Genomic DNA, 25,153 nt, shown 5'->3' on the forward strand with positions numbered 1-25,153 from the left:
TCTAAAGTAAGCTTTTAAACATGATTATAAAATGAATTTATTTTGAATAATGATCAAATAAAATATATTGAAATAAAAATACTAATAATTATTATTCTAATAATAATAATACAATAAATTAACCAATAATGGTAAGAATAATAAGATAACTAAAATCATTAAAAAGTAAAAGAATGAAAAGTTCTGAAAGACTGAAAGTTCAGCAGGGGTCAGCAGCTTCAGGTCATGTTTACGTCACCCTCAGAACAGGGGCTACAACAGCAGACGACCACGCCAGGTTCCTTGAGGCGTTCCTAATAAAGAGGTCAGATATATTGAACTGAATCGAGCCCTTATTTTGATTCCAGAAGACCAAGAACACACCACAACCCAGCTGTGTAATGTGTGTGTGTGTGTGTGTGTGTGTGTGTCCCACAGCTATCCCCATAGAGGTGGTGAAGCAAAACCCCAACCTGGCGCTCCTCATCACCTGCCACGGCGGCCATATTGGATTCCTGGAGGGCCTGTGGCCACGCCAGAGCACCTACATGGACAGAGTGTTCCGGCAGTTCGCCAAGGCCGTGATCGAGCAGGGCGGCAGGCTGACTGACCTGCAGTGACCAGACGCCCTCTACAGCGCCCCCTACAGCGCCCCCTACAGCCATGAGCAAAAAATGCCCACCATACATCCATCTCCCAGGCCACGCCTTTCTGAACAGCACATGCGGTTTTCATTCATCCGTGTGTCCTCATCATCCAGCCGTCCGCGGGTCCGTCCGTCCATCCGGCAGGTCCAGATCAGTTGGCCTGCGGTCATCCGTCCAGCTCTACACACTTGCCCATTCCTTCAGACATTATTTTGGTTTTGTTTGTTTATTTGTTGGTTGGTTGGTTTACAGACGTGTGTGAGAGTGTGTGTGTGTGTGTGTGTGTGTGTGTGAGAGAGAGATATCGTTATATGTTTTCATTATACTGTAAATTAGGTTCCCTATTCCATGGTGTGTTTGACCAACAGATTGCAGAGAAATTTAGAGAACCTGAAGACGAAAGATTCCCCCAAAAATATGAACCTGGTGCCGCAGTGGACTCCGAATCCACCGTTCACCCAAAATACTGACCCAGCATTGGACTAGAACTTGAAGGACAGAGTTCCTAAACCATATAAAGGCATTATTGGAGATTCCAGCACACCCACTTTAGGAGGAGCAGTACTGTTACCTCAGCGTTTGTGAGTTATTGCAGTATTAAAGACTCGCCTGCAAGCAGTGGCGGCGCTCCGGTTGGATCCAGTAGGCCTAGACCCATCCGTTTTTCCCCTGATCTCTAAAACTGCTGCTCGTACTTTCAGTATTACATTATTATTAACCCTTAAATCCGCACAGTGAAACTCTCTGGACGGTACCAGTAACCATTATTGTTATAGTTACAGACGCCTACCAGCCAGTTGACTGCTCATTTCTGGTACCTCTGTGAATTGTGCAGTTGTGCCATCAGATAGAAAAACAGGCCAATAATAAATGAATAAGAAAAGCCTCAGAGCAAGCATTAACCATATTAACCACATTAAAATATAAAACATATTAAATAGCTGAAGAAATAGATATGCATTAATTCATAAAATGACATTAAGAATAAAGAATCAAATAAAAACAGGTTAGGCCGAAGTAAGTGAGACCGTGATTAAAAGGACAGTAGGGGAATAGGGGCTCTGAGCGGTCCGGTGGATTAGGGCACCGCCACTACGGTCTGAGGATCGCTGGGTAGAATCCCGGGTCACGCTGCTCGACATCCGCAGCCGGAGTCAGAGAGAGCACAGTAGGCCTTGATGGGTAGGGTCTCTCAGGGGTGGCTTGATGGCACGTCCTCCCCACTTCCTCACTGACAGTGGGCGGCTTCACCTGTGCTAGTCTTCATCCTGCTAGAGTTGGGGGCATCGCTAGTGATGAGGGGATTGGATAATTGGCCTCCCAGATTGGGTAGAAAATGAGTAAGATTAGTAATAATGTATATTAATATTTAATATGAATGTTAAAATGAATATTTTAATAATTAGAGACATAATAATCTAAATCTACTTTTGCTAAGCTCTCCAGAAATGGTGGTCCTCATAATTACCTCGTCTCAACTCACATCATTTTCAGTAAAGCTGCTGTGTTACAATATTAGGTAATAGACACAGGCATGTAAACAGTGCAGCTCCTGCAGGGTTAGAAAAATATGACTAAAACTTTATGTAAAACTTCATTCCACCATAAACCAAACTGACGCTGCTCCTCCCTGCACTCAGATGATGAGTTAGTAGATTATTTTTAGTAGCTGCAGTTAAACAGTCTTAAATACACCTCAGCTGAAGGTGTACACCCCCGTGAATGTGTTGTGCCCATCCTGAACCAACGTCCCTGGCACCGCTGCTGCCTGCAAGCAGTCACTGACTGGAGCCTCAGCTTTAAAGGCCCCGAAACAAATGAGAGTCAGACATTTGAATATTTCCGAAACCACTGGAAGTCCAAAGCGGAAGACTAATGCCAGCACGTTTGATCTAGAGGTGCTGCTGGATCAGGGCATCACTGAGGACCGTTCGACAACAGCGACCCGAGGTTGAGGACCCGAGCTCCTCAGGTTCTACAGTAACTGCAGTGACTTTCGGGGATGAGCTGAGTCGGGTGCTCAGCAGTGTGGAGGTCCGATCCAGCGTCAGATCTAATCTGATACTTTCATTAGAATGTACTCTTGGGGAAATAGGGGCATCAGCAGGGAGCCGCAGGAGGAGAGTTAAGCTGAATGTTCTCCTCGAGGTACGGTACCAGTCGAAAGTTTGGACAACCCAGCTTGAATGTACGCCAATCTGCGGTTAGACTGTAGCGGAGGAAACAGCTGATCTGTACAAATCACACAAATACTGTAAAATGCATTTGTATCAACTGGTATCGCTAGCCAGGATGACCCGGCCGTAAACATTTCTAGAATTTCGAACTAATTCTGGACATATTATCCCTATTAATCTTTATAGGCTATCAGAGCTACTTGCTAACAGCCAATAAGCTCCAGAAATAGTGGTCCTCATAATTCCCTTCTAGTGCTTCTAGCACGTCTATCTGCTTGTGGCCCATCTGTACTGTGTTATACATACAGGCCTGTCCAGCGTCTATCTGTGTACAGGTCTCTGTACACTATATTGACAAAAGTATTGGGACACCTGCTCTTCTTTTAAAATCAAGGGTATTAAAAGAAATTCTTCTGCTTTTGTTGGAGTAACTGTCTCTACTGTCCAGAGAAGAAGACTTTCCACTAGTTTTTGGAGAATGCATCGTTATCAGCTGGTATCGCTAGCCAATGTAACCCAGGACAACGATATGAAGGTCAACCTGGGTCAGATACTCGGTTAGATTTGCCATGAGGCTTTAAGGATTGTCATTTGAAAAATAGTGTGCCATTGTTCAAACTTTTGACTGGTACTGTACCACACCTGGTACCATAAGCGTTAGCTACCTTCACCGTCATGTTTTCTCCTCCCTCCTCATGTCTGTCCTCTGTGTTCCTCGACGTCCGTAGCTTCGTAGCCCTCAGGGACATCCGATTTCAGCTCCACCGCTTCATGGCGCTGGTTAATTCGGCCCGTCAGCCGCTCCCGTCCTATGAAATATGATGAATTTTTTTAAATCAGAGAAGCGTGGAAAGATTGTATCTATCGGATCGCAGCGTTTTTGCGTTCTCCTGGGGATGAAGAGGAAAGTTCTGCATGCACGCATTTTGTCCCGTCCCGAATTCCCGCAGTGCAACAGCTGGCTTTCTTAAAAAAATGTACAGTAGATAATCTCAAAAATATTGACCAGGAATGTGATCTTGCACTACTTTTAGTTAACGTACCTCTTCGGCAAAACGTTGATTCCTCCAGCTCGAAAATAAGCGCTATAGAAAACCCTACGCCAGCCTGCGTTTATTTGGGCCGAACCGAGACGGCTTCATTTTGATTATGTATCAGCAGCTTCTTTAAAAAAAAAAACAATGATTTAAAAGTTTTACACTACTGTCAAAAGTTTGGGGACACCTGGTTTCCAATTGGCTTGTGCGCGAGCCTCTGCAACTAATCCAGAATGCGTTCTCTCTTCACTGTAGCTTCCTGTAGCTGCTGCAGCCCACATCCGATTCAGAACATAGCCAAGACTGGACCAGCCAGCCCCTCTGTACTTGATGGCGATGGTCAGAAGCCGATCTGCACTGAGAGCCCTTCCAGCTTCAAGTACGGCTCGGCTCGACCCGCCATCCTTTAAGATCCACGGAAGACGAGCGTCCAGACTTTTTACTGTCCTGCACCGAAGTGGAGGAACGAACTTCCCCTGGGTGTCCGAACGCTCACTGTCCTCAAACCCAGACTGAAGACCCTCCTCTTCTGAGAGTACTCCAGACTGAGTCTAAGATTAGAGGATCTTCTGGACTCTAATCTGTATAAACTAGATAAGGGTATAGGGTTCTTCTGTAGGTCACTCTGGAGAAGAACATCTGCTAAATGGCTTTGATGTAGATCTAAATGAGCCCCAGTAGTCTAACCTGGTCTATGCTGGTTAGTTCTGGTCTGGTGCTAGGTAAGCCACTAGTCATGCTCATATTAGCATATTAGAGCCCAAAACACCTGGTTTCTAATATGGTTTGGTGTGAAACGCTCGGTTCTAGATAAGCTCCCCCAGTCAGAGCTGGAGTTCTACAGTGGAGGTTCTAGATAAGCTTCCCCAGTCAGAGCTGGAAGTCTACAGTGGAGGTTCTAGATAACCTCCCCCAGTCAGAGCTGTGGTTCTACAGTGGAGGTGAAGGGAAGCAGACGTCTGAAGCTCTACTAAAAGCTCCTCACAGAAAGTTCTTCACCTAATGGTGATGAAGACGCTGCCTGATGCCTGAGACACGGTTCTACCAGAGTTCTGAGAAGAGTTCGGCTCTAGAACCTGCTTTTAGAACCAGATCATTAAAATGGTGGAGGGATACATGCTGCAGGGTGTAGTGCAGCTACAGAAAGTAGTCCCTAAAGAGAACTGCATTAGTTCAGATTCTCTATTCACTATTTTACCACCATCATCATCATCATCATCATCATTCCATATAAAGACTTGGGTTTGGGTAGGAGAGACATTATGGGCTGTATCTGTGCTGTAGATCATTACTTAGGTAAAAGCTGATGAAGATGCATTAGAACCCACAGATGCTCTAGGGGCACTAAACCTAGTAAAATGAGAATCGATCAAACATTTAAAAGAAGGTCCCCAAACAAGGTGTCCGCAAACTTTTGACAGGGCAGCGCTAGGCTGTATTTCGTACCAGCTGGGCTGAGAGCGTGTTTTGGAGAGAGCGTCTTCGAGAAGGTCTGCTGCAACATTAGGCAGCAGGCGTGGTTTGGCGAGGAGGGTCTTGCTGTTCTTTGTGATCAGTCTTGGCATCGTGTTGATCTTTCGCGCTGCTCGGATGGAAAAGCCGCCCAATGATAAGCGCATGACTCGCTGCTTGAGGGACCACGGCTGCACTCTCGCAGAAAACGACGAGCTCATTGACCACACTCTCCTGGCCTCGCTGGTTCAGCTCATTTTGGGTCAGCCTCTGATGTGGACGGTGTAATTGACCTATCCGGACGTTCGTTGGTAGGGACTGTCTGTGTTACAGTTCATTAGAAACATACCCGTTAACGTGCCCATGTGGGGTCTGTGTGGGGGGCCCGATTGGGAACTAGAAAGTTTGGTCCTCAGGTTCAACATTGGCCCCACATATGGACGCCCACCAGGGTCAGTGATGGGTCAGGAGGGGTTAAACATGGCCTCCCTCTGGGTTGTACACTGTATATGGGGCCTAGATGGGACCCATGTGAGATTAAAGGGGGCCGTAACGATGGGGCCCATTTGGAAAGCCCGTCTGGGCCCAGGCTCTGTGACATTATTTAGTTTAATTAATTCAAATGTATTTTTTTATCACGATATCTTGGTGCTCTTGGGGGGCCCCTAGTGGTGATGGGGCCCTAAGCGGCTGTGTAATTCGAGTATGCCTTGGGCCGGTGTGGTGACATATCCTACCCCCCCGGACACGCCCTGTCCCCTCTGACGTTTAGGACCCAATACGTTAGCCAGACGATTTAGCTAGCATGCTACTCGTTAGCCAGTCAAACTGATGCCCCTTAGATTGTATTAGCTATCATGCTACTCGTTAGCCAGTCAAACTGATGCCCCCTCGACTGTATTAGCTATCATGCTACTCGTTAGCCAGTCAAACTGATGCCCCTTAGATTGTATTAGCTATCATGCTACTCGTTAGCCAGTCAAACTGATGCCCCCTCGACTGTATTAGCTATCATGCTACTCATTAGCCAGTCAAACTGATGCCCCTCAACTGTATTAGCTATCATGCTACTCATTAGCCAGTCAAACTGATGCCCCCTCGACTGTATTAGCTATCTTGCTACTCATTAGCCAGTCGAGCTGATGCCCCTTAGATTGAATTAGCTATCATGCTACTCATTAGCCAGTCAAACTGATGCCCCTCAACTGTATTAGCTATCGTGCTACTCATTAGCCAGTCAAACTGATGCCCCCTCGACTGTATTAGCTATCTTGCTACTCATTAGCCAGTCGAGCTGATGCCCCTTAGATTGTATTAGCTATCATGCTACTCATTAGCCAGTCGAGCTGATGCCCCTTAGATTGAATTAGCTATCATGCTACTCATTAGCCAGTCAAACTGATGCCCCTCGACTGTATTAGCTATCATGCTACTCATTAGCCAGTCAAACTGATGCCCCCTCGACTGTATTAGCTATCTTGCTACTCATTAGCCAGTCGAGCTGATGCCCCTTAGATTGTATTAGCTATCATGCTACTCATTAGCCAGTCAAACTGATGCCCCTCAACTGTATTAGCTATCGTGCTACTCATTAGCCAGTCAAACTGATGCCCCTTAGATTGTATTAGCTATCATGCTACTCATTAGCCAGTCGAGCTGATGCCCCTTAGATTGTATTAGCTATCATGCTACTCATTAGCCAGTCAAACTGATGCCCCTCGACTGTATTAGCTATCATGCTACTCTTTAGCCAGTCAAACTGATGCCCCTTAGATTGAATTAGCTATCATGCTACTCATTAGCCAGTCGAGCTGATGCCCCTTAGATTGAATTAGCTATCATGCTACTCATTAGCCAGTCAAACTGATGCCCCCTCGACTGTATTAGCTAGCATGCTACTCATTATCCAGTCAAACTGATGCCCCTCAACTGTATTAGCTATCATGCTACTCATTAGCCAGTCAAACTGATGCCCCTCGACTGTATAAGCTATCATGCTACTCATTAGCCAGTCAAACTGATGCCCCTTAGATTGTATTAGCTATCTTGCTACTCATTAGCCAGTCAAACTGATGCCCCTCGACTGTATTAGCTATCATGCTACTCATTAGCCAGTCAAACTGATGCCCCTCGACTGTATTAGCTATCATGCTACTCATTAGCCAGTCAAACTGATGCCCCTCAACTGTATTAGCTAGCATGCTACTCATTAGCCAGTCAAACTGATGCCCCCTCGACTGTATTAGCTATCATGCTACTCATTAGCCAGTCAAACTGATGCCCCTCAACTGTATTAGCTATCATGCTACTCGTTAGCCAGTCAAACTGATGCCCCTTAGATTGTATTAGCTATCATGCTACTCATTAACCAGTCAAACTGATGCCCCTCGACTGTATTAGCTATCATGCTACTCATTAGCCAGTCGAGCTGATGCCCCTCAACTGTATTAGCTATCATGCTACTCATTAACCAGTCAAACTGATGCCCCTTAGATTGTATTAGCTATCATGCTACTCATTATCCAGTCAAACTGATGCCCCCTCGACTGTATTAGCTATCTTGCTACTCATTAGCCAGTCGAGCTGATGCCCCTTAGATTGTATTAGCTATCATGCTACTCATTAGCCAGTCGAGCTGATGCCCCTCAACTGTATTAGCTATCGTGCTACTCATTAGCCAGTCAAACTGATGCCCCTTAGATTGAATTAGCTATCATGCTACTCATTAGCCAGTCGAGCTGATGCCCCTTAGATTGAATTAGCTATCATGCTACTCATTAGCCAGTCGAGCTGATGCCCCTCAACTGTATTAGCTATCGTGCTACTCATTAGCCAGTCAAACTGATGCCCCTTAGATTGTATTAGCTATCATGCTACTCATTAGCCAGTCGAGCTGATGCCCCTTAGATTGAATTAGCTATCGTGCTACTCATTAGCCAGTCAAACTGATGCCCCTTAGATTGTATTAGCTATCTTGCTACTCATTAGCCAGTCGAGCTGATGCCCCTTAGATTGAATTAGCTATCGTGCTACTCATTAGCCAGTCAAACTGATGCCCCTTAGATTGAATTAGCTATCGTGCTACTCATTAGCCAGTCGAGCTGATGCCCCTTAGATTGTATTAGCTATCATGCTACTCATTAGCCAGTCAAACTGATGCCCCTCAACTGTATTAGCTATCATGCTACTCATTAGCCAGTCAAACTGATGCCCCCTCGACTGTATTAGCTATCATGCTACTCATTAGCCAGTCGAGCTGATGCCCCTTAGATTGTATTAGCTATCTTGCTACTCATTAGCCAGTCAAACTGATGCCCCTCAACTGTATTAGCTATCATGCTACTCATTAGCCAGTCAAACTGATGCCCCCTCGACTGTATTAGCTATCATGCTACTCATTAGCCAGTCGAGCTGATGCCCCTTAGATTGTATTAGCTATCTTGCTACTCATTAGCCAGTCAAACTGATGCCCCTTAGATTGAATTAGCTATCATGCTACTCATTAGCCAGTCGAGCTGATGCCCCTTAGATTGTATTAGCTATCTTGCTACTCATTAGCCAGTCAAACTGATGCCCCCTCGACTGTATTAGCTATCATGCTACTCATTAGCCAGTCGAGCTGATGCCCCCTCGACTGTATTAGCTATCATGCTACTCATTAGCCAGTCAAACTGATGCCCCCTCGACTGTATTAGCTATCATGCTACTCATTAGCCAGTCAAACTGATGCCCCTCAACTGTATTAGCTATCATGCTACTCATTAGCCAGTCAAACTGATGCCCCCTCGACTGTATTAGCTATCATGCTACTCATTAGCCAGTCAAACTGATGCCCCCTCGACTGTATTAGCTATCATGCTACTCGTTAGCCAGTCAAACTGATGCCCCCTCGACTGTATTAGCTAGCATGCTACTCATTAGCCAGTCAAACTGATGCCCCCTCGACTGTATTAGCTATCATGCTACTCATTAGCCAGTCGAGCTGATGCCCCTCGACTGTATTAGCTATCATGCTACTCGTTAGCCAGTCAAACTGATGCCCCTCAACTGTATTAGCTATCATGCTACTAGTTAGCCAGCCGAGTTGCCCCCCAGTGTTTTATATCTAGGGGTAGGATGTGTCATGACCCCAGCTCTGGTCAACAGGCTAGCTCATACTGGTTAGGTTGGTCCCATCTAACTCCATCTAGCCGAGCTGGTCCACCAGTCTCACCAGTCTAACCAGCTTCAGAGTGAAGCTGGGCCGTTTTCCTGACCACGGCTTGTGGTCAGACGCGGGGTGGGGTGCTAGAACCCCAGGCCTGGTCTGAGGGAGACCTGAGGGCAGCACGCTGGTTGTGTTGAGGCGGTCTCAGAGTGTGTGGTTGTTGAGCTGTCCGTTTCGAGAGTGTGTTCCCGCAGACCGCGCCCCGCTCCCGCCGCTCCGCCGGTCCCGTTCTTTAGAGTGTCTTGAGAAAGCGTACTACTAACAATACTAACAGCAGCAGCCGGTCAACCGTCCTCGTAGCACAACACAGCTGTTTGTCCATGACGCAGCGTCCGTCTGTCCTTTTATAGGAGAGTAAAGGACCGTCCTCTTTAACATGTGCAGCAATAAGGTTTTCCTATCAGACTGTCTGTGTAGATGATGTTATGCACATGTACTTGTATGGACTATGAGTGCATCTGCCGTCTTAAGTAAATTATGGAATTAAAACCAGCCTCTGTCTTTTTGTTTTTATTACACACACACACACACACACACACACACACACACACACACACACTAGGGCTGTGTAGTGGCAAGGGCCTGGCAATGCGATACAATTTAATATACACTAAATTGACAAAAGTATTGGGACACCTGCTCGTTCACTGTTTCTTCGGAAATCAAGAGTATAAAAAAAGAGCTGATTCTGCTTCTGTTGGAGTAACTGTCTCTACTGTCCAGAGAAGAAGACTTTCTACTAGATTTTGGAGGAGGAGCATTGCTGTGAGGATTTGATTGATTTCATTCAGTAACAAAAGCAGCATTAGTGAGGTCAGGGTGTTGGATGATTGGTCACCACCCCACCTCATCATCCCCAACTCATGCTAAAAGTACTGGATGAAGCTCCACCACCACCATCACTCCAGAGAACACAGTTCCTCCACTGCTCCACAGCTCCTCAATGCTGGGGGGCTGTATTATACCCCTCTAGCCCACGCCTGGCATTATTAGGCAGCATGGAGCCAATAGGGTCATGATGTTGATCTGCTCCAGAGAGTCCTATTCTATTGGCAGTACTCTCTCCACGGAGATTGGAGGTCAGCAATGGGTGTAACTTGAAATAGCTGAATGTATTCATTAGATGGGGTGTCCACAAATATTTGGACATGTAGTATATGTGTATATTATTTGTTAACATTTGTAGCTTTGGTGAACACATTTGGTGAATCAGGACAGTAACTTGGACAGGACCGGTCTCTGAGTGTAAGTGTAAGTCTGATTCCCAGCTGGGGTTTATTCTCTCCTGGCTGGTTTTGCAGGACTCAGCAGTTCAGGAATATCAACGCTTATGTAACAGCTTCCCAGGAGCCGCTGTAGAGCAGCTGTATCCCGGCCTGATATTCTAAGCCTTTTGCAGCTGGATTAGTTCAGCTGTTTATCGTTTTTTTTATTATTATTATTATTTAAAGTAAATACTGACAATATTTGTCCAGTATGAATCTGCAGTGTTCTGTCATTCTTATAGTCTGACTGTAATAATTGCATAGATGATTAAATCCAGTATGAATTTACAGTGTGTAGTTTTACAGTCTGACAGTAATAATTATGTTTTAATCCAGTATAAATCAGCAGTGTTTTGTAGGTTTACAGTCTGACAGTAATAATTGCATAGGGAATCTGATCCAGTATGAATCTGTAGAATGCAAAGTTTTTGCAGTTTGATGGCAATAACTGAAGTCAGTTTAATCCAGTATGAATCTGCAGTGTTCTGTCATTCTTATAGTCTGACTGTAATAATTGCATAAAGGATTTAATCCAGTATGAATCTGCAGTTTGTAGTTTTACAGTCTGACAGTAATATCTGTCATGTTTTTAATCCAGTATGAATCTGCAGTTTGTACTTTGCAGTCTGACAGTAATAATTGTTTTTAATCCAGTATGAATCTGCATTGTGTAGTTTTACAGTCTGACAGTAATATTTGTCATGTTTTTAATCCAGTATGAATCTGCAGTTTGTACTTTTACAGTCTGACAGTAATAATTGTTTTTAATCCAGTATGAATCTGCAGTGTTCTGTCATTCTAATAGTCTGACTGTAATAATTGCATAAAGGATTTAATCCAGTATGAATCTGCAGTGTTCTGTCATTCTAATAGTCTGAGTGTAATAATTGCATAAAGGATTTAATCCAGTATGAATCTGCAGTGTGTAGTTTTACAGTCTGACAGTAATATTTGTCATGTTTTTAATCCAGTATGAATCTGCAGTGTGTAGGTTTACAGTCTGACAGTAATAATTGCATAGGGAATCTAATCCAGTATGAATCTGTAGAATGCAAAGTTTTTGCAGTTTGATGAATCTGCAGTTTGTAGTTTTACAGTCTGACAGTAATATCTGTCATGTTTTTAATCCAGTATGAATCTGCAGTTTGTAGTTTTACAGTCTGACAGTAATATCTGTCATGTTTTTAATCCAGTATGAATCTGCAGTTTGTACTTTGCAGTCTGACAGTAATAATTGTTTTTAATCCAGTATGAATCTGCAGTGTGTAGTTTTACAGTCTGACAGTAATATCTGTCATGTTTTTAATCCAGTATGAATCTGCAGTTTGTACTTTGCAGTCTGACAGTAATAATTGTTTTTAATCCAGTATGAATCTGCAGTGTTCTGTCATTCTAATAGTCTGACTGTAATAATTGCATAAAGGATTTAATCCAGTATGAATCTGCAGTGTTCTGTCATTCCTATAGTCTGACTGTAATATTTGTCATGTTTTTAATCCAGTATGAATCTGCAGTGTGTAGGTTTACAGTCTGACAGTAATAATTGCATAGGGAATCTGATCCAGTATGAATCTGTAGAATGCAAAGTTTTTGCAGTTTGATGGCAATAACTGGAGTCAATTTAATCCAGTATGAATCTGCAGTGTTCTGTCATTCTTATAGTCTGACTGTAATAATTGCATAAAGGATTTAATCCAGTATGAATCTGCAGTTTGTAGTTTTACAGTCTGACAGTAATATCTGTCATGTTTTTAATCCAGTATGAATCTGCAGTGTGTAGGTTTACAGTGTGACAGTAATAATTGCATAGTGAAGCTAATCCAGTATGAATCTGCATTGTGTAGTTTTACAGTCTGACAGTAATAATTATGTTTTTAATTCAGTATGAATCTGCAGTGTTTTGTAGTTTTCACAGTCTGACAGTAATAATTGCATAGAGAATTAAATCCAGTATGAATATGCAATGTGTAGTTTTACAGTCTGACAGTAATCTAATCCAGTATGAATCTGCAGTGTGTAGTTTTACAGTCTGACAGTACTACCACACCACATGGGAGACTGGGGTTCAATTCCCGGTCTGGGTGACTATGCTGCGCTACACCAATAAGAGTCCTTGGGCAAGACTCCTAACACTACACTGACCCACCTCTGTAATACCAGTAACCCTGGAAGTCACTCTGGATAAGAGCGTCAGCTAAATGCCATAAAATGTAAACGTAAATTTGGGGTGAGGAGGCAGGATGCAGGTACAATGTTACCTTACTAGGCTTTTAAGAGAGTCAGATATCATAGAGCTCAGCGCATTTATCAGCAGGACAGACACAAACCTGCAGAAACCAGCTGCAAACAGGGGTATAAGAGCACAAGACACAATGAGGAACACCTGTGGAGGATAAAGAGAGGGCAGGGCTACAAAGGAGGCACAGGTGACTGGGCGGAGCTAGGGGCGGAGATAAGGACAGAGCACAAACAGAGCCATGTGCTACTATTATGCACATGACAGACCAATGGAAGGGCAAGACAGGACCACACATTACAAACTGCAGAGTGATTTTAATTGTTGTTTTAATCCAGTATGAATCTGCAGTGTGTAGATTTACAGTCTGACAGTAATAATTGTTATGTTTTTAATCCAGAATGAATCTGCAGTGTGTAATTTTAGTCCAACTGTACAATTTGCAATGTTTATAATCCAGTATGAATTTGCAGTGTGTAGTTTTTATAGCCTGACAGTAATAATCATGTGTTTAATCCAGTATGAATCTTCAGTCTTCTGTATTTTGTACAGTCCAACAGTGATAATTGTGGACTGATTTTAATCCAGTATGAATTTGCAGTGTGTGGTTTTAGCCCGACTATAATATTTGTCATGTTTTTAATCCACTATGAATCTTCAGTGTATTTTTTCAGACTGACAGTAATAATTATGTGTTAATCCAGTATGAATTTGCAGTGTGTGGTTTTAGCCCGACTATAATATTTGTCATGTTTTTAATCCACTATGAATCTTCAGTGTATTTTTTCAGACTGACAGTAATAATTATGTGTTAATCCAGTATGAATCTGCGGTGTGTGGTTTTAGCCCGACTATAATATTTGTCATGTTTTAATCCACTATGAATCTTCAGTGTATTTTTTCAGACTGACAGTAATAATTGTTATGTTTTTAACCCAGTATGAATCTGCAGTGTACTGTATTTTTTACAGTCCAACAGTAATAATTGTGGACTGATTTTAATCCAGTATGAATCTGAATTTTGCTCGTCTGTGTTTTGATTGTATCCGCTGTTGTGTGTTAGCATGACACCAGCTGTCATTGCCAGGAGTGCGCTGTTAAGGCCAGCGAGGGTAAGGCTGCCCTAGAGGTCGAACACTCTTCATCCACACAGTTGCAGAAACCTGATGGTGATATATCTGCATAAATGACTCACCCTGAGCTGTCTGACTGTAACTGGCCTGGTTTACAGGTCCTGCAGAAGCAATATGGAGAAAGATCTAGAACACTGCAGTGCCCTCCTTCCACTCAGGCAGACACACTGAGCACCCGCCATGATCTCAGTGACCAAAGTAGGCAAAAGGGCATCAGGGTGGCATGACAGCAGGTCAGATTATCACAGTACCCGAGTTGCTTGAATGAGGCTACACTGAGTGTGTGTGGTTATAAATACACTTCTGGAGATCAAAGTTTCCTCAAGACAAAGTCCATCTGTGGACGATCGGTCTGACTCTCAGCGTCGGACCATTACAAAACAAAAACACAGCTGGACGACCTGGCAGGGTGGCGGAGGACGTCTCAAAGCTGGTGCCTGAAGTTTAATCCTTCAACTTTGCTTTTAATCCAATTAGTTTTTGTGGTTAGACTTTACTTTGATATCTTTTATCCCAAAGTAGGCAAAAGGGCATCAGGGTGGCATGACAGCAGGTCAGATTATCACAGTACCCGAGTTGCTTGAATGAGGCTACACTGAGTGTGTGTGGTTATAAATACACTTTACTTTGATATCTTTTATCCTAAACTTAAACTAATCCTAACCTTAACATCACCCTAAACCTAATCCCAACCTGAACCACCATTCAACTAACTACCTTTTAACAACAACAGAACTCTACATTGAATATAACAGTATAAAATCCAAAACCTAAACTTAATCCTGACTGAACTTTAACTTCAACCTTATTATTCTATTATTGTTATGATGATGATGATGATGATGATTATTATTATTATTATTATTATTATTATTATTATAACCTTAACTTCAACCGTAAACCTAATCCTAGCCTTAAATTCAACCCTCAACCTAATCCTAATATGAATTTTACCTTCAACCCTAAGACTAATCCTGATCCTGATCCTGACCACATTCAACTAATTATCTTTTAACAATAACTGAACTCTACACTGAATATAACAGTATTAAATCCAAAACCTAAACTTAATCCTGACTGAACTTTAACTCAAACCTTAAAGTAATTCTAGCCTTAACCTTATCCTTAAACCCAATCATAACCTTAACAGCAACCCTTAACCTAATCTTAATCCGAACTTTACCTTCAAGACTAATCCTGACCTTAACTAAAGTTCAACTACTAATATTTTAACAACCTTACCTTAACTTCTAAACAATCTAAAACTCAAACTAGTTCTAACTTTAAACCTAATCCTAGCCTTAACATCAACCCTAAACCTATCCTTTCAACCCTAAACATAAAACTAATCCCTGCCTTAATTTAACCCAAACCCAAAACATCAACCCAAAATTAAAACTAGTCCTGAGATTATTTTCAACCCAAAACCTGAAACTATCCCTAAGCCTAATTTTAACCAAAAACCCAAACCTAATCCTGACCTTAACTTCACGGCAAACCTGAACTTAATCCTGACCTTAACTTCACCCCAAATCTGAATTTAATCCTGATCTTAACTTCACCCAAAAATAAGCCTGACCTTGACTTCACCCAAAACCTGAACTTAATCCTGATCTTAACTTCACCCATAACTAATCCTGAACTTAACTTCAGCCAAAACCTGAACTTAATCCTGATCTTAACTTCACCCATAACTAATCCTGAACTTAACTTCAGCCAAAACCTGAACTTAATCCTGATCTTAACTTCACCCATAACTAATCCTGAACTTAACTTCAGCCAAAACCTGAACTTAATCCTGATCTTAACTTCACCCATAACTAATCCTGAACTTAACTTCACCCAAAACCTGAACTTAATCCTGATCTTAACTTCACCCAAAAATAAGCCTGACCTTAACTTCACCCAAAACCTGAACCTAATCCTGACCTCAACTTCACCCAAAACCTGAACCCAAAATCTAAAGGACTAGTTTTACCTTTAATCTAAAACTTGAGCCTAATCTCACAGGCTAGTAATCTTAGCATGTGTGTAGGGGGGGGGGGCTTGTTTGTATTTATCCTTTATGTATTAATACATTAATACTCTCACTTTTGTTTGAAAAATGTTATATATTATTAGAAATATATTATTTTTATTAGAGCTATTTTTACCTTTTTAATATAAAACTGGATTCAGTTTAAATTCAGTTCAGTTTTAATGTATTAAAGTTATCAGTTAAAAGCTTATTATTATTATTATTATTATTATTATTATTATTATTAGGCCTGACTGGATGTGTATAGAGTAAACGCACTGACCTGACAGGGACGTGTGTGTATGGGGGTCAGACCTGCTATCAGTCCAGAGGTCTCACAGTTCAGCAGATCAGTGCGTCAGGAAGAAGGTTAGAAAGGTAGCTGAGGAAGAGGTGGAAGCAGCCTTCACCCACACTGCTCTATTCTACATATATACACACTGTAAACAAGCGTCCAGGTGCCCAGCCTGCCTGAACATTCAACCCGTCCCACTGTCCAAGTACTGGATGGAGCTCCTCCACCATCATTCCAGAGAACACAGTTCTTCCACTGCTCCACAGCTCCTCAATGCTGGGGGGCTTTATACCCCTCTACTAGCCCACGCCTGGCATTAGACAGCATAATGTTGATCTGCTCCAGAGATGGCAGTACTTCTCAGGGACTAGACAAGCTGTGTGTGTGCATTTGGGCGCAACCTAAAGTATGTGCATGCATTCATTAGAAGGGGTGTCCACAAACATTTGGACATGTAGTATAGTCAATTTCATTTCTCTGATCACCAGATCCTGCAGATCACTTTTCGGAACAGTAAGACCCTCCCTGACCGGCTGCGCAGTCTCTTGGTCAAGCTGTAGTCGCCTCCATCAGTTCAGAACGCAGCAGATCACCCAGTCCAAACCTTCAAAAACAACTCAAGAACCTACTGAAAGGCATGAAACCCGGACCAGGGCTTTCTGAACCAGGGCTGCAGTCGTCTTGTCTGGGGAAACCAGCGGTGCTATAAATGTCTAGTGTCGTATAGAGAAGCCTCTAATGGCTGCTGTTCCGCGACTAGTACCTCTCCTAATCTCAGAGTCTAAAAATACACACAGGCCTCATGATGGAAGCTGAGGGCAGCAGGGGTTAATGGTCTATAGTAGAACTTCTCCAGTCCTGGAAACCCACGGCTGTGCAAAGCTTTCAGCTATTCCCTGCCCCATCACACGTGATCCAGCTCATCTGGAGATCATCAAGTCCTTCATGACTTTAAGAATTTGAGATTTTATTTACAGTTGGTTTTGACAGAATCGTGTTGGGCTACAGTCGAGTTCAGACAGAACTGTGTTGGGCTACAGTCGAGTTCAAACAGAATCGTGTTGGGCTACAGTTGGTTCAGACAGAATTGTGTTAGGCTACAGTTGGTTCAGACAGAACTGTGTTGGGCTACAGTCGAGTTCAAACAGAATCGTGTTGGGCTACAGTCAGTTCAGACAGAACTGTGTTGGGCTACAGTCGGTTCAGACAGAACTGTGTTGGGCTACAGTCAGGTTCAGACAGAACTGTGTTGGGCTACAGTCGGTTCAAGCAGAATTGTTTTGGGCTACATTCGGTTCAGACAGAACTGTGTTGGGCTACAGTCGAGTTCAAACAGAATCGTGTTGGGCTACAGTTGGTTCAGACAGAACTGTGTTGGGCTACAGTCGAGTTCAGACAGAATCGTGTTGGGCTACAGTTGCTTCAAACAGAACTGTGTTGGGCTACAGTCGGTTCAGGCTACATTCGGTTCAGACAGAACTGTGTTGGGCTACATTCGGTTCAGACAGAACTGTGTTGGGCTACAGTTGGTTCAAACAGAACTGTGTTGGGCTACAGTCGGTTCAGGCTACAGTCGGTTCAGACAGAATTGTGTTGGGCTACAGTTGGTTCAGACAGAATTGTGTTGGGCTACAGTCGGTTGAGACAGAATCGTGTTGGGCTACAGTCGGTTTAGACAGAATCGTGTTGGGCTACAGTCGATTCAGACAGAACTGTGTTGGGCTACAGTCGGTTTAGACAGAACTGTGTTGGGCTACAGTCGGTTTAGACAGAATCGTGTTGGGCTACAGTCGGTTCAGACAGAACTGTGTTGGGCTACAATCAGTTCAGACAGAACAGTGTTGGGCTACATTCAAGTTCAGACAGAACTGTTGGGCTACAGTCGGTTCAGACAGAACTGTGTTGGGCTACAGTCGGTTTAGACAGAATTGTGTTGGGCTACAGTCGGTTCAGACAGAACTGTGTTGGGCTACAGTCGGTTCAGACAGAACTGTGTTGGGCTACAGTCGGTTTAGACAGAATTGTGTTGGGCTACAGTCGGTTCAGACAGAACTGTTGGGCTACAGTCGGTTCAGACAGAACTGTGTTGGGCTACAGTCGGTTTAGACAGAATTGTGTTGGGCTACAGTCGGGTTCAAACAGAATCGTGTTGGGCTACAGTTGGTTCAGACAGAACTGTGTTCTGCTACAGTCAGGTTCAGACAGAACTTTGTTGGGCTACATTCGAGTTCAAACAGAATCGTGTTGGGCTACAGTTGGTTCAGACAGAACTGTGTTGGGCTACAGTCAGTTCAGACAGAACTGTGTTGGGCTACAGTCGGTTCAGACAGAACTGTGTTGGGCTACAGTCGGTTCAAACTGAATTGTTTTGGGCTACATTCGGTTCCGACAGAACTGTGTTGGGCTACAGTCGGTTCAGACAGAACTGTGTTGGGCTACAGTCGGTTCAAACAGAATTGTTTTGGGCTACATTCGGTTCCGACAGAACTGTGTTGGGCTACAGTCGAGTTCAAACAGAATCGTGTTGGGCTACAGTTGGTTCAGACAGAACTGTGTTGGGCTACAGTCGAGTTCAAACAGAATCGTGTTGGGCTACAGTTGGTTCAGACAGAACTGTGTTGGGCTACAGTCGGTTAAGACAGAATCGTGTTGGGCTACAGTCAGTTCAGACAGAACTGTGTTGGGCTACAGTCGGTTCAGACAGAACTGTGTTGGGCTACAGTCGGTTCAAACAGAATTGTTTTGGGCTACATTCGGTTCAGACAGAACTGTGTTGGGCTACAGTCGAGTTCAAACAGAATCGTGTTGGGCTACAGTTGGTTCAGACAGAACTGTGTTGGGCTACAGTCGAGTTCAAACAGAATCGTGTTGGGCTACAGTTGCTTCAAACAGAACTGTGTTGGGCTACAGTCGGTTCAGGCTACATTCGGTTCAGACAGAACTGTGTTGGGCTACATTCGGTTCAGACAGAACTGTGTTGGGCTACAGTCGGTTCAGACAGAACTGTGTTGGGCTACAGTCAAGTTCAGACAGAATCGTGTTGGGCTACAGTCAGTTCAGACAGAACTGTGTTGGGCTACAGTCGGTTGAGACAGAATCGTGTTGGGCTACAGTCAGTTCAGACAGAACTGTGTTGGGCTACAGTCGGTTCAGACAGAATCGTGTTGGGCTACAGTCGGTTGAGACAGAATCGTGTTGGGCTACAGTCAGTTCAGACAGAACTGTGTTGGGCTACAGTCGGTTCAGACAGAATCGTGTTGGGCTACAGTCAGTTCAGACAGAACTGTGTTGGGCTACAGTCAGTTCAGACAGAACTGTGTTGGGCTACAGTTGGTTCAGACAGAACTGTGTTGGGCTACAGTCAGTTCAGACAGAACTGTGTTGGGCTACAGTCGGTTGAGACAGAATCGTGTTGGGCTACAGTCAGTTCAGACAGAACTGTGTTGGGCTACAGTCGGTTCAGACAGAATCGTGTTGGGCTACAGTCGGTTCAGACAGAACTGTGTTGGGCTACAGTCGGTTCAGACAGAATCGTGTTGGGCTATAGCTGGTTCAAACAGAACTGTGTTCTGCTACAGTCAGGTTCAGACAGAACTTTGTTGGGCTACAGTCGGTTCAGACAGAACTGTGTTGGGCTACAGTCAGTTTAGACAGAATTGTGTTGGGCTACAGTCGGGTTCAAACAGAATCGTGTTGGGCTACAGTTGGTTCAGACAGAATCGTGTTGGGCTACAGTTGGTTCAGACAGAATCATGTTGGGCTACAGTCAGTTCAGACAGAACTGTGTTGGGCTACAGTCGGTTCAGACAGAACTGTGTTGGGCTACAGTCGAGTTCAAACAGAATTCTGTTGGGCTACAGTCGGTTCAGACAGAACTGTGTTGGGCTACAGTCAAGTTCAGACAGAATCGTGTTGGGCTACAGTCAGTTCAGACAGAACTGTGTTGGGCTACAGTCGGTTGAGACAGAATCGTGTTGGGCTACAGTCAGTTCAGACAGAACTGTGTTGGGCTACAGTCGGTTCAGACAGAATTGTGTTAGGCTACAGTTGGTTCAAACAGAACTGTGTTGGGCTACAGTCGGTTCAGGCTACATTCGGTTCAGACAGAACTGTGTTGGGCTACATTCGGTTCAGACAGAACTGTGTTGGGCTACAGTCGGTTCAGACAGAACTGTGTTGGGCTACAGTCAAGTTCAGACAGAATCGTGTTGGGCTACAGTCAGTTCAGACAGAACTGTGTTGGGCTACAGTCGGTTGAGACAGAATCGTGTTGGGCTACAGTCAGTTCAGACAGAACTGTGTTGGGCTACAGTCGGTTCAGACAGAATCGTGTTGGGCTACAGTCGGTTGAGACAGAATCGTGTTGGGCTACAGTCAGTTCAGACAGAACTGTGTTGGGCTACAGTCGGTTCAGACAGAATCGTGTTGGGCTACAGTCAGTTCAGACAGAACTGTGTTGGGCTACAGTCAGTTCAGACAGAACTGTGTTGGGCTACAGTTGGTTCAGACAGAACTGTGTTGGGCTACAGTCAGTTCAGACAGAACTGTGTTGGGCTACAGTCGGTTGAGACAGAATCGTGTTGGGCTACAGTCAGTTCAGACAGAACTGTGTTGGGCTACAGTCGGTTCAGACAGAATCGTGTTGGGCTACAGTCGGTTCAGACAGAACTGTGTTGGGCTACAGTCGGTTCAGACAGAATCGTGTTGGGCTATAGCTGGTTCAAACAGAACTGTGTTCTGCTACAGTCAGGTTCAGACAGAACTTTGTTGGGCTACAGTCGGTTCAGACAGAACTGTGTTGGGCTACAGTCAGTTTAGACAGAATTGTGTTGGGCTACAGTCGGGTTCAAACAGAATCGTGTTGGGCTACAGTTGGTTCAGACAGAATCGTGTTGGGCTACAGTTGGTTCAGACAGAATCATGTTGGGCTACAGTCAGTTCAGACAGAACTGTGTTGGGCTACAGTCGGTTCAGACAGAACTGTGTTGGGCTACAGTCGAGTTCAAACAGAATTCTGTTGGGCTACAGTCGGTTCAGACAGAACTGTGTTGGGCTACAGTCGGTTCAGACAGAACTGTGTTGGGCTACAGTCGAGTTCAAACAGAATTCTGTTGGGCTACAGTCGGTTCAGACAGAACTGTGTTGGGCTACAGTCGGTTCAGACAGAACTGTGTTGGGCTACAGTCGAGTTCAAACAGAATCGTGTTGGGCTACAGTTGGTTCAGACAGAATTGTGTTAGGCTACAGTTGGTTCAGACAGAACTGTGTTGGGCTACAGTCGAGTTCAAACAGAATCGTGTTGGGCTACAGTCAGTTCAGACAGAACTGTGTTGGGCTACAGTCGGTTCAGACAGAACTGTGTTGGGCTACAGTCAGGTTCAGACAGAACTGTGTTGGGCTACAGTCGGTTCAAGCAGAATTGTTTTGGGCTACATTCGGTTCAGACAGAACTGTGTTGGGCTACAGTCGAGTTCAAACAGAATCGTGTTGGGCTACAGTTGGTTCAGACAGAACTGTGTTGGGCTACAGTCGAGTTCAGACAGAATCGTGTTGGGCTACAGTTGCTTCAAACAGAACTGTGTTGGGCTACAGTCGGTTCAGGCTACATTCGGTTCAGACAGAACTGTGTTGGGCTACATTCGGTTCAGACAGAACTGTGTTGGGCTACAGTTGGTTCAAACAGAACTGTGTTGGGCTACAGTCGGTTCAGGCTACAGTCGGTTCAGACAGAATTGTGTTGGGCTACAGTTGGTTCAGACAGAATTGTGTTGGGCTACAGTCGGTTGAGACAGAATCGTGTTGGGCTACAGTCGGTTTAGACAGAATCGTGTTGGGCTACAGTCGATTCAGACAGAACTGTGTTGGGCTACAGTCGGTTTAGACAGAACTGTGTTGGGCTACAGTCGGTTTAGACAGAATCGTGTTGGGCTACAGTCGGTTCAGACAGAACTGTGTTGGGCTACAATCAGTTCAGACAGAACAGTGTTGGGCTACATTCAAGTTCAGACAGAACTGTTGGGCTACAGTCGGTTCAGACAGAACTGTGTTGGGCTACAGTCGGTTTAGACAGAATTGTGTTGGGCTACAGTCGGTTCAGACAGAACTGTGTTGGGCTACAGTCGGTTCAGACAGAACTGTGTTGGGCTACAGTCGGTTTAGACAGAATTGTGTTGGGCTACAGTCGGTTCAGACAGAACTGTTGGGCTACAGTCGGTTCAGACAGAACTGTGTTGGGCTACAGTCGGTTTAGACAGAATTGTGTTGGGCTACAGTCGGGTTCAAACAGAATCGTGTTGGGCTACAGTTGGTTCAGACAGAACTGTGTTCTGCTACAGTCAGGTTCAGACAGAACTTTGTTGGGCTACATTCGAGTTCAAACAGAATCGTGTTGGGCTACAGTTGGTTCAGACAGAACTGTGTTGGGCTACAGTCAGTTCAGACAGAACTGTGTTGGGCTACAGTCGGTTCAGACAGAACTGTGTTGGGCTACAGTCGGTTCAAACAGAATTGTTTTGGGCTACATTCGGTTCCGACAGAACTGTGTTGGGCTACAGTCGGTTCAGACAGAACTGTGTTGGGCTACAGTCGGTTCAAACAGAATTGTTTTGGGCTACATTCAGTTCCGACAGAACTGTGTTGGGCTACAGTCGAGTTCAAACAGAATCGTGTTGGGCTACAGTTGGTTCAGACAGAACTGTGTTGGGCTACAGTCGAGTTCAAACAGAATCGTGTTGGGCTACAGTTGGTTCAGACAGAACTGTGTTGGGCTACAGTCGGTTCAGACAGAATCGTGTTGGGCTACAGTCAGTTCAGACAGAACTGTGTTGGGCTACAGTCGGTTCAGACAGAACTGTGTTGGGCTACAGTCGGTTCAAACAGAATTGTTTTGGGCTACATTCGGTTCAGACAGAACTGTGTTGGGCTACAGTCGAGTTCAAACAGAATCGTGTTGGGCTACAGTTGGTTCAGACAGAACTGTGTTGGGCTACAGTCGAGTTCAAACAGAATCGTGTTGGGCTACAGTTGCTTCAAACAGAACTGTGTTGGGCTACAGTCGGTTCAGGCTACATTCGGTTCAGACAGAACTGTGTTGGGCTACATTCGGTTCAGACAGAACTGTGTTGGGCTACAGTCGGTTCAGACAGAACTGTGTTGGGCTACAGTCAAGTTCAGACAGAATCGTGTTGGGCTACAGTCAGTTCAGACAGAACTGTGTTGGGCTACAGTCGGTTGAGACAGAATCGTGTTGGGCTACAGTCAGTTCAGACAGAACTGTGTTGGGCTACAGTCGGTTCAGACAGAATCGTGTTGGGCTACAGTCGGTTGAGACAGAATCGTGTTGGGCTACAGTCAGTTCAGACAGAACTGTGTTGGGCTACAGTCGGTTCAGACAGAATCGTGTTGGGCTACAGTCAGTTCAGACAGAACTGTGTTGGGCTACAGTCAGTTCAGACAGAACTGTGTTGGGCTACAGTTGGTTCAGACAGAACTGTGTTGGGCTACAGTCAGTTCAGACAGAACTGTGTTGGGCTACAGTCGGTTGAGACAGAATCGTGTTGGGCTACAGTCAGTTCAGACAGAACTGTGTTGGGCTACAGTCGGTTCAGACAGAATCGTGTTGGGCTACAGTCGGTTCAGACAGAACTGTGTTGGGCTACAGTCGGTTCAGACAGAATCGTGTTGGGCTATAGCTGGTTCAAACAGAACTGTGTTCTGCTACAGTCAGGTTCAGACAGAACTTTGTTGGGCTACAGTCGGTTCAGACAGAACTGTGTTGGGCTACAGTCAGTTTAGACAGAATTGTGTTGGGCTACAGTCGGGTTCAAACAGAATCGTGTTGGGCTACAGTTGGTTCAGACAGAATCGTGTTGGGCTACAGTTGGTTCAGACAGAATCATGTTGGGCTACAGTCAGTTCAGACAGAACTGTGTTGGGCTACAGTCGGTTCAGACAGAACTGTGTTGGGCTACAGTCGAGTTCAAACAGAATTCTGTTGGGCTACAGTCGGTTCAGACAGAACTGTGTTGGGCTACAGTCGGTTCAGACAGAACTGTGTTGGGCTACTGTCGGTTCAAACAGAACTGTGTTGGGTAACAGTCGGTTCAGACAGAATTGTGTGGGCTACAGTCGGTTCAGACAGAACTGTGTTGGGCTACAATCAGGTTTAGACAGAACTGTGTTGGGTTACAGTCGGTTCAGACAGAACTGTGTTGGGCTACAATCAGGTTCAGACAGAACTGTGTTGGGTTACAGTCGGTTAAGACAGAATTGTGTTGGACTACAGTTGGTTCAAACAGAACTGTGTTGGGTAACAGTCGGTTTAGACAGAACTGTGTTGGGCTACAATCAGGTTCAAACAGAATTGTGTTGGGCTGCAGTCGGTTTATTCAGAACTGCTTGGCGATGGCTCATCAGTTGATTTTCTGATTGTTGTTTATTAGTTGCCATGATGTCAGAAGCTGAACAGTTCAACAAACACTGTCTAAACATTATTGGGACAAAAGTATTGGGACACCTGCTACTTCATGATTTCTGACACAGCAGTTCTGGAGAGAGGTTCTCCTCCTGCAGCTCCACCACCAAACCTCCATAGTGCAGTAGCAGCAGCAGCGCTCCGGCCCGGAGTGAGAATGACGGAGACGCCCTTCTTCCCCTGTTCCAGTCGATTTTATTAAGTTCGCAAGTTTAATAATAATTCTAGACTCTGA

The 25,153-nt window shown here is 44.6% G+C and overlaps 1 protein-coding gene across 1 annotated transcript in view; it reads left to right on the plus strand.

Annotated features, from left to right (window-relative positions):
- abhd3 (abhydrolase domain containing 3, phospholipase) overlaps positions 1-8,847 on the plus strand; it is a 43,695-nt gene extending 34,848 nt beyond the window's left edge. Inside the window, exon 9 of the mRNA XM_072687136.1 lies at positions 418-8,847. Coding sequence (XP_072543237.1) covers positions 418-599 — 182 coding nt within the window. The 3' untranslated portion in view covers positions 600-8,847. The remainder of the gene's footprint in view (positions 1-417) is intronic.
- The last annotated feature ends 16,306 nt before the right edge of the window (positions 8,848-25,153 follow it).

Source organism: Salminus brasiliensis, chromosome 9, assembly GCF_030463535.1.
Source record: "Salminus brasiliensis chromosome 9, fSalBra1.hap2, whole genome shotgun sequence".
Taxonomy (NCBI): Eukaryota; Metazoa; Chordata; class Actinopteri; order Characiformes; family Bryconidae; genus Salminus; species Salminus brasiliensis.